We start from the raw sequence: 10558 nt of genomic DNA on the forward strand, positions 1-10558 counted from the left end.
AGGAATTCCGGTATATAAAAATTAAAAATAAATAAATAAATAAATTCCTCCCTTGCTATGTTTCCGATTTCTAGAGAACTGATGAAAGGTAGAAATCTGAATAAGAATATCTCCCTGCCTGGGAAGTGGGATGTCTGGTGAGCTCAGAATCCCAGTCAGAACAGAAGTGACTTTAATCTATTAAACCAGCGTCAGTGCTCTGTAACAGCAGGGAGAATCAGTCTTTAGGTTATAAAGTTACATTTACAGGCTCTGCTTCTCTCCTGAGCTCTGATCCCTCGTCTTGGAAAGCTCAGATCCCAGGGGCTCCTTCATCTCTGCTCTTTCTGTATTACAGATCCTCCTCAGCCTCCGAGCATCTCCTTACATCCGCAGTACAACGTGTACATCCCAGGAGAGAAGGTCACCATGTGGTGTGAGGCCCCCACGACTTTCAGGGTCTCACGAGTTCTATTCTATAAAGATGGAGAAAAAGTCAGTGAGAGTCAGGACATTTATATATACGGGTATACAGTAGATGCCATCCATAAGGAGAATGCAGGGTCCTATTCCTGCCGGTACTGGATACGAGAGATCAAGTCCCACCGGAGCACCTCCGTCTCTCTCAGGGTGACAGGTAAGGGAAGCCGCGCTCCAGGTCTCAGGTCCCTCCCTTCCATTTCCCTGGGTAATATCAGAAATAAGGAGGGATCTGCTCTGTACTGCAAATCATTTATAGACACACAGATGCCACTCACCGCAGAATTTTTACAGTAAACTAGGGAAAAGGGGATTGAAAGAGTCTCCTCAGGCTCTGAGCATCTCCTTATATCCTTATATCCGCACTGTTACAGTGAGGTGTGAGACCCCCAGCGCCTCCAGGGTCCCAGGATACCGATTCTATAAGGGAGGACGTGAAGTGACCGGGCTAGGAGATGCTGCTTCATACCAGCATACAATATCCATCGCTGATAAGGTGATAGGAGTGTCCTTCTCCTGTGCCTACTGGATACGGGAGTCAGGAGGAGGGATCGGATCCCCCCGGAGTGACCCCGTCTCTCTCTTGGTGACAGGTAGGGGAAGCTGCGCTGGTTTCCTCTGATCTGTCTCTTTCATTTCCCGGGATAATATCAGAAATAAAGAGCGAGCTGCTCTGTAATCCAAACCTTTTCCATGGATGATCTGCCTCGCAAGAGGATTAGTTACACTCAGAAAGGCAGTGGGCATGGACAGATGGTGGGAGGGGCATTTCTACAGGTATTGGGGTAATTTCTTTAAAGGTTCAAGGTAGGAGTTAGGCAGCTAGACTCCCACCTCCTGAAATCACCTCTTCTGAGCGGCTAACTCTAGCCATTTTCTTTCCTTTGGCGGCTGTTATTTAGCCATTCAGTGTGTAGACATTCCCGTCGCTGAGGTCTGGGTGGTGGTGTGGGGGGGAGTTAGGCAGCAGCTTTGGATTTTCAGCACCAGCTGGTTAACTTTAGCCGGCTCTGTCCATGGGCAACCATAGCAGGTAGGGTTGCCAACTGGCTTCAGATTGTCAGGACAGCTTGATCCAGTCCTGGTTTTACCCCATTGCATGCTGGGTCTTATTCTGTTTTCCTAATTGTATTCACTAAGAAAAGCATTCAGGGGAGTAAACCCAGGACTGGACCAACCTGAAAATCTGGAGTCAGCTGGCAAGCCTATTAGCAGGGCTTAAATTAACATTTAGCTGCAGCCGAAACATCGCCCAAAGTTGGTGGATCCCAATATTGTACCTGCTGTTGTTGATGCTTCTGGAGACTACCTAGTGACTCCATCAGAGAAGTCAGCCAAAGGAGCTTGTCGTTCAATATATAATGTATTTTAAATACAGATGATCCAAATGTAAACATTAAACTGACTATGGATGCATCATTGACAGTGAGCTGAATCTAAAAAAGCATGTTAATACAAAATTAAGAGAAGGATATTTTAAATTACTTACTCTAACGCAACTAAAACCACTTTTAACTCAAAAGAATTTTCGTACAGTTCTGCAACTTTTAATATTTTCTAATATTGACTACTGCAATTCATTATTACTTGGACTCCCAAATACTCCAAAACGTGGCCGCAAGAATATTAACGGGGCAAAAATGTTTGACCATATCATTCCAATTCTAATTTCACTACATTGGTTACCTGTAAAATATGGGATCATCTATAAAGTTCTCTGCCTGATACAGAAATCAATATTCAGGAAGCAAACAGAATGGTTAAATGCGGCAATTCATTTACATACGCCTCAACGTAACCTTAGATCGACAAATAAAGGATTACTAATGGTCCCTTCAATATGTATTGCACACCTGAGCGAGGTTAGATTCAGAGCTATATCGATTGCGGGTCCTAAAATATGGAACTCATTATCAACTGAAAGTAATTTAAAAACCTTTAAAAAAGAATTAAAGACACGGCTATTTACGAAAGCACACCAGGAACAAGAGCAGGAATGTAATAACTGTTAGCAGTGTCGGCCACGGCCGACCGCGACTGAGGCCAGGCCGACTGACGCAACCAGCATAGCTTACCCAGGTCGCTGGGTATGGTCGAGGGCGCCCGCGGGGGCAGGCAGCCCTTTCTTCCTCCCTCTCCCGGCCGCTGCCATGCCTGAGTTCGGCAGCATTGCTCCGAGCGATCCGGCTCCTCCCCCTCTGCTCCTTAGAGCCGCGCGCGCAGCTGAGAGAGATTCTTAAAGGAGCCATGACAGTAAGTGTCATGGCTCCCCCTGAAGCTCCTCCCCTGGCTTCCTACACTTAAGGCAAGGGCTGAGCATTCAGTCCTTGCCTTGGTATTGAGGTTCCTGCCTGAGTGTGTTCTTGGTTCCTGGTTCTTCGCTCTTCGTCCTGCTCTTCTCCCCTGCTCCGTGGATTGATTCTTGGCTCTGACCTCTGGACTGGTGGACGTGTCTTCTCCTGGCTTAATCCTGGTACGGCGTTGGACTCTTCTCCTGGCTTGACCCCAGTGTGGCTTTGACCCTTCTCCTGCTTTGTCCCTGGACTGGACTCGGCCCCCGCTGGTATATCAAATCCCGGACCGGCTTTGGACTCTTCTTTGACTCCGTCCTCAGACTGTTTTGACCTGCTGGAGGCGCCAGCCATCTGGAACCCATGACCTGCAGGAGGCGCCTGCATCCAGTCTTCTACAGTCTTCAGAGGAGTCGCCTAAGTCCCAGCGGCCGGACCCCTACGGGCTCCTCCTGGGGGGGTTGCGTGCTTCCAGGGTGAAGTCTTCTAGCAAGCCTCTTCGGTCCAAGCGGCCTAGCCCTTCGACGGTAGCCATCTACCTCGAAACAAGAGTCCACTTTCATAACAATAACATCAATGACATAGAGATGATTTAAAAACTAGAGAGCAAGCATTGACATGGAAAGTTTTAACACTTGTGATATTTTATTTTGACTAATTTTATTTCCCTGTTTCATTTTATTTCTGTTTTACTTTTCAATTATCTTATGTTATATTAATAAATTTATTTGGTTAAATCATTGTATTTGATTTTAAACATAGAAACATAGAAACGACGGCAGAAGAAGACCAAACGGCCCATCCAGTCTGCCCAGCAAGCTTCACACATTTTTTTCTCTCATACTTATCATTTTCTCTTAACTCTTGGTTCTATTTCCCTTCCACCCCCAACATTAATGTAGAGAGCAGTGATGGAGCTGCATCCAAGTGAAATACCTAGCTTGATTAGTTAGGGGTAGTAGGGGTAGTAACTGCTGCAATAAGCAAGCTACACCCATGTTTATTCCCTTTACCCAGACTATGTCATACAGCCCCTATTGGTTGTTTTTCTTCTCTCCTGCCGTTGAAGCGGAGAGCCATGCTGGTTATGCATTGAAAGTGAAGTATCAGGCCCTTTTGGTTTAGGGTAGTAACCGCCGTAACAAGCCAGCTACTCCCTGCTTTGTGAGTGCGAATCCTTTTTTTTTTTTTTTTCTTCTCCCCTGCAGTTGAAGCTATTCTGGATATGCGTGAAGCCTCAGCTTTTCTTATTCCCCTGCTGTTGAAGCAGAGAGCTATGCTGGAAATGCTTGATGTATCAGCCTCTCCCATGCCATGAAGCAGAGAGCCATGCTGGATATGCATCGAAAGTGAAGTATTAGGCTTATTTGGTTTGGGGTAGTAACCGCCGTAACAAGCCAGCTACTCCCCTCTTTGTGATAGCAAATCCTTTTTTCCACATTTCCTCTTGCCGTTGAAGCTTAGAGCGATGTTGGAGTCACAGTAAGCATCTGTATGTTTATTTAATAAGGGTATTGTCTCCGGGCAGTAGCCATCTTTCTGGTGAGCCACCCACTCTACATTGGCGGTCTCTTGACTTTATGGATCCACAGTGTTTATCCCACGCCCCTTTGAAGTCCCTCACAGTTCTGGTCTTCACCACTTCCTCCGGAAGGGCATTCCAGGCATCCACCACCCTCTCCGTGAAGAAATACTTCCTGACATTGGTTCTGAATCTTCCTCCCTGGAGCTTCAAATCGTGACCCCTGGTTCTGCTGATTTTCTTCCTACGGAAAAGGTTTGTCGTTGTCTTTGGATCATTAAAACCTTTCAAGTATCTGAAAGTCTGTATCATATCACCTCTGCTCCTCCTCTCCTCCAGGGTGTACATATTTAGATTCTTCAATCTCTCCTCGTACGTCATCTGATGAAGATCCTCCACCTTCCTGGTCGCCCTTCTCTGTACCGCTTCCATCTTGTCTTTGTCTTTTTGAAGATACGGTCTCCAGAACTGAACACAGTACTCCATGTGAGGCCTCACCAAGGACCTGTACAGGGGAATAATCACTTCCCTTTTCTTACTCGATATTCCTCTCTCTATGCAGCCCAGCATTCTTCTGGCTTTTGCTATCGCCTTGTCGCATTGTTTCGCAGACTTCATATCATTAGATACTAACACCCCAAGGTCCCTCTCCTGCTCCGTGCACATCATCCTTCCCCCCCCCCATCGAATACATTTCATTCGGATTTCCACTCCCCATATGCATGACTTTGCATTTCTTTGCATTGAATCTCAGCTGCCATGTCTTCGACCACTCTTCCAGTTTCCTTAGATCCCGTCTCATTCTTTCCACTCCTTCCGGCGTGTCCACTCTGTTGCAGATCTTAGTGTCATCCGCAAAAAGACAAACCTTACCTTCAATCCCGTCCGCAATGTCGCTCACAAAGATATTGAACAGGACCGGTCCCAACACCGATCCTTGCGGTACACCACTTATAACCGCTCTCTCCTCAGAGAAGGTTCCATTTACCATCACACATTGTCTTCTGTCCGTCAACCAATTTGCAATCCAGGTCACCACATCGGCACTCACTCCCAAGCTTCTCGTTTTATTCACCAGTCTCCTGTGCGGAACCGTATCAAAAGCTTTGCTGAAATCCAAGTATATGATATCGAGTGCTCTTCCTTGATCCAATTCCTTGGTTACCCAGTCAAAAAAGTCAATCAGATTTGTCTGACAGGATCTTCCCCTGGTGAATCCATGTTGCCTCTGGTCCATCGATTCTCCGGACTGTAGATTGTTCACTATTCTCTCTTTCAGCAGTGACTCCATTACTTTTCCCACCACCGAAGTGAGGCTAACTGGTCTGTAGTTTCCAGCCTCCTCCCTGTTGCCACTCTTGTGAAGCGGGACCACCACCGCTCTTCTCCAATCACTCGGCACCACTCCCGTTTCTAGGGATCTATTGAACAGGTCACACAGTGGAGCCGCCAGAACATCTCTGAGCTCCCTCAATATCCTTGGATGGATACCATCAGGCCCCATGGCTTTGTCCACTTTCAGGTTCTTTAGCTCTTCCCACACATTTTCTACTGTGAAAGGATTTTCATCTATTCCACTTCCCTCCAGTTTCTTGTTGTGTAGAGATGGTCCTTCTCCAGGGTCTTCTTTAGTGAACACAGAGCTGAAGTATTCGTTTAATATTTCTGCCATTTCTTCGTCACTCTCCACACATTGATCATTACCACCTTTCAATTTTGCTATACCACTTTGGACCTTTCTCTTTTCGCTGAGTTTTTGGTATTTATAATTTTATCTCTTTTGTATTATCTGTTGGTTTTTTCATTTTATTTTGACTATATAATGTGTTTTCATTTAATGTTTTATGCTTTGTTAACCGTTGTGATAGAACACTGAATGACGGAATATAAAACCAATAAATAAATAAAATACACCCAGAAGTACAGTTACCATTTGATTGTAATCCACCTTGAGAGCATCTCGGATGGAGGATAATTCATTTTAAATAAATAAAAAGATATGTGCAGGAGATGCTGATCCAGTCCTGTTGTTCCCCATAGCCTGCATATGGAAACCATGACTACAAATCCCAGCATGCAGTGGGCTAAAGCCGGGACTGGATCCTGTGCTGAGGAAAAGTGAAAGCAGTTGGAGAGGACATGCAGGAGCTGCTGTCACTCTGCCAGTTTTATAGCCAGAAAGATATCCCAGCCCGGAGGAGGGAGCTTAAACCCCAGAGTGAGCTGAGGGAGTGACAGTGTGCTGTGATTTTATTTTTATTATCCTCAGATCCGCTCTCATCTCCGAAGCTGTCCCTGCACCCCCCGGATGGCAGCGTGTCTGAGGGGGGTGATGTAACCATGAACTGCACTGTCCCAATGAGATACGAGAATGTGACCGTGCATTTCTATAAAGGGGAGGACGTTCTCTACAGCGAGGCCCTGGAGGCCCCAGGAGGTGAAGTTTCCTTCTCCATCAGGATTGGCCAAAGGAACATTTCCGATGCTGGAAACTATTCCTGCTCCTATGAAACAGAGATCCAAGGACGGAGGCTGAGCTCCCCCCAGAGCAATCCCATCCCGGTCAGCCTGAAAGGTGAGAGAAAAGCGCATTGCAAATGCCTCGCACCAAAAAGTATTTCTCCTCCATGATCTTTTCACTCCTCTTATCTAGTGCATTATATTTTATAACAATTGACCTGATGTCGTTGTCTAAGGAAATATTGTGGTATAGGGAAGCAGTGGTGCCATCGCCTGGGGCAGAGAAGAGACTTCTGCACTTTTACTGCCAATGGAAGGAACTGCTCTCTGGAAATTCCCCTGTAAGGGGAAGGTAACAGGAATCTGTGGCAGAATCAGAGCAGCTCCTCTCTGTAGCAGGTTTAGGGGGTGGATGAGCTCCTTCCATCTAGGATTTCAATCCCTCTTGCTCTGGGGATGGCAGTAAGAAGAGGTTTGACCCTACATGGCTATTCAAGATATTACATTTGCAAACACTCTCCATGTCTCCTGTTTAATACTTTGAGTCCTGCCGCCCTCTGAAGCTCTTCCTCTCACTCCTCTCTTCTAGGATGCGTGGCCTGGATTCGAATGCTTGGAGTTGGAGGTCTCTTTTTTCTCATCAATGCTTCCATATTTCTGGTTTCTGCCTATCTCCAGAGGAAGAAGTGAAGGCGTCCAACAGCCTCAACAATGCGATGTTGGAGAGCACCATCCCTTCCTCCATCTCTCTCTGCTCCCATCAGAGTCCCCAGCACCTCCTCATGGTCTCCTATATGTGAAGGTCCCATGTAAATCCAGGAGTCCTGCTCGTCCTCATGTCCTGACCAGTCAGACTCCTCAGGGACCCTCGCAGCCCGTTCTGGTGTATTAGAATTATCAGGGACAGTGGATCGCAGGACTCCTGGCTGTGACACATGGAGATAGTAGCTAGCGCCCTGTCAAAGTGATATATGTGAATCTGCTGTGCATAAAAGGGAACAGTATAACTGCAAACATGAGATAACATTGCTCTATATACAGTGAAGAAAGTGATAGCTAATGAAGCAACTTTGATTAGATAATTATTGCTGCATATGAAAAAGACTGCTTTTGCTTAATTACACATCAGAGAATCAGTTCAGTGCCTTGCTTAAGCATAAATGAGTATTCAAGAGCCAAATTTTGTTCTGCTCTCAGGAAAAGCTATGGGAGGCTGTTTTGCTTGCTGAATATTGCTGAGCTCAGAGAGAAAGATACCTGAGGCTTTCTTGTTCAGAAAGGAAGTCCCATTAGCAAGCAGTGAAGATGCAAATGTGATAGAAATCTGCTTTAAACACATTACTGTGAAATGTTCTTAACTGGAAACCTCTGCATAGCTTCCTGCAGACCCCAGATAAGAAAATGCTTTGAACTTTCATAGTTAACTGTTTCTAACAGAAAGACTGAGGAACTCACAAATAAAAACAACTACTTTTTACTTCAGTAAAGGCATATGGTCCCTGGGCAACTTTTGTATTTCCAGATTGGTGGTGTTGGCTGGCTGAGTTTTAATGGACAAAGAAGAGAGGACTGTGCTTGGGCCAATAATACCTTGCAAAAGGCAGCCAGCCTGGATGTAATGCAGAACAGATGGAAGAGACTTGAACTGAAATGAGTTCCCCTGCACATGTAATAAAAATGTATTTAATTAAATAAAGAAGGGTAAGCATCTTAATTATTATATGAGTTTATAAAGGGCACTGCTGCTTAGATGTCATAGAAATTTTAAATGACAAAGCAATTTTTTGAGTTCTGGATATGCATATTTAAAACTATATGTAAGTATGAGTGAATATAATAAAGAGAACCAACGGTGAGAGAAACAAACCCAAATCTGTATCCTCTGATACTGGAAAGCTCTCCTTAAGGATTGAATATGGATCTTCATACAACGTCTACAGCGAATCTGTACCCTCTGATATTAAGAAGCTCTCCTTAACAGCTGGAGATCATCTTCATACACCTTCTACAACAAATATAATGCAATACGTAAAAGTGCACATATTCATCAGCGGTAAAAACATAAAAAAAGATTTCTCAACACCAGCATAAAATAAGTGAGTACCTACTAGTACCCATATCGCTGATTTTTCAACATGTGTCCACAAAAACCGGCTTTAAAAGACTGTATGGATCCTGCAACAATATTGAAAAATATTTACTGCTTATGATAAAAAAGTTAAGTGCCCAGGTTTAAGTTTGCCAGGAGAGTTCATAATGCTTTGAACAATGAAGCACTGGTGAGTATTCAGAGTGCAGTAAAATTTACTAAGCACCCTGCACCCTGCACACTAGTCCTGAAGAGAAACTGCAGACCCTTCCTCAAAACTGCTTCACTTCTGTGAGGCCAGAGGTGGATCATTGCCAGCAGCAGGTCCCTCCCTTGGGCAAAGCCTTCCAGAGTGGCTTCCTCTCATTGAGAATCATAAGCTCATTAAGAAACCTCAAATCAACTTTCTGCAACTAAGGTCCCTGGCATTATTCAATACCTAAGAAGTATTCTCCATTCATGGTTGATCATCTTTGTTTTTATGAAGGTTTTGTTTTAATTATGAATGTATTTGTGTAACTAACCTTGAACTGTGCAGTGAGCGAGGAATACATACTGTCTTTTTCATTATAGTTCCCTATGTATATGTGCTTTTAGGGCAGTGGTTTCAACCCTGTCCTGGGGACCCCCCCAGCCAGTCGGGTTTTCAGGATATCCACAATGAAAATGCATGAGAGAAAATTTGCATGGTATGTATGCAAATTTTCTCTCATGCATATTCATTGTGGATATCCTGAAAACCCAACTGGCTGGGGGGGGTCCCCAGGACAGCGTTGAGAACCACTGTTTTAGGGGAAATTGTCAGCTGACAGAAAAGATGTGAGTTTGATTTATGTTCGTTGGAGCTGTATCCAAACTGGGGGAGATTCAGACTTCCCCATGGGGCTCTGTGGGAAGTCAGCGACTGGCAACACAGAGGCTGGGGATAGAGGTCTCCAGCTTAGAGAGACTGAACAGACTGGCACTACAGAAGCTGGGGATAGAGGTCTCCAGCTTAGAGAGACTGAACAGACTGGCACTATAGAGGCTGGGGATAGAGGTCTCCAGCTGAGAGAGACTGAACAGACTGGCACTATAGAGGCTGGGGATAGAGGTCTCTAGCTGAGAGAGACTGAACAGACTGGCACAATAGAGGCTGGGGATAGAGGTCTCTAGCTGAGAGAGACTGAACAGACTGGCACTATAGAGGCTAGGGATAGAGGTCTCTAGCTGAGAGAGACTGAACAGACTGGCACTATAGATGCTGGGGATAGAGGTCTCCAGCTGAGAGAGACTGAACAGACTGGCACTATAGAGGCTGGGGATAGAGGTCTCCAGCTGACAGAGACTGAACAGACTGGCACTATAGAGGCTGGGGATAGAGGTCTCTAGCTGAGAGAGACTGAACAGACTGGCACTACAGAGACTGGGGATAGAGGTCTCCAGCTGAGAGAGACTGAACAGACTGGCACTATAGAGGCTGGGGATAGAGGTCTCTAGCTGAGAGAGACTGAACAGACTGGCACTATAGAGGCTGGGGATAGAGATCTCCAGCTGATAGAGACTGAACAGACTGGCACTAAAGAGGCTGGGATAGAGATCTCCAGCTGACAGAGACTGAACAGACTGGCACTATAGAGGCTGGGGATAGAGGTCTCTAGCTGAGAGAGACTGAACAGACTGGCACTATAGAGGCTGGGGATAGAGGTCTCCAGCTGAGAGAGACTGAAGAGATTGGCACTACAGAGGCTGGGGATA

At 45.5% G+C, this 10558-nt stretch overlaps 1 protein-coding gene across 1 annotated transcript; it reads left to right on the forward strand.

Annotated features, from left to right (window-relative positions):
- The first annotated feature begins 261 nt into the window (after window positions 1–261).
- LOC115078553 (natural cytotoxicity triggering receptor 1-like) lies at window positions 262–8413 on the forward strand. The gene is made up of 3 exons (XM_029581478.1): window positions 262–616; window positions 6542–6847; window positions 7322–8413. Exons 1-3 carry the CDS (start codon window positions 409–411, stop codon window positions 7420–7422), a joined length of 615 nt encoding a protein of 204 aa, XP_029437338.1. The 5' UTR covers window positions 262–408; the 3' UTR covers window positions 7423–8413.
- Window positions 8414–10558: the final 2145 nt, after the last annotated feature.

Source organism: Rhinatrema bivittatum, chromosome 16 (assembly GCF_901001135.1).
Source record: "Rhinatrema bivittatum chromosome 16, aRhiBiv1.1, whole genome shotgun sequence".
Taxonomy (NCBI): domain Eukaryota; kingdom Metazoa; phylum Chordata; class Amphibia; order Gymnophiona; family Rhinatrematidae; genus Rhinatrema; species Rhinatrema bivittatum.

Excerpts from the sequence above, each read along its gene's own strand:
- LOC115078553 (XM_029581478.1), top strand. The coding sequence starts at position 409 with ATGTGGTGTGAGGCCCCCACGACTTTCAGGGTCTCACGAGTTCTATTC. Across the intron at positions 617-6,541 it reads CGTCTCTCTCAGGGTGACAG|ATCCGCTCTCATCTCCGAAG; the intron begins GTAAGGGAAGCC and ends TATTATCCTCAG. Across the intron at positions 6,848-7,321 it reads CATCCCGGTCAGCCTGAAAG|GATGCGTGGCCTGGATTCGA; the intron begins GTGAGAGAAAAG and ends CCTCTCTTCTAG.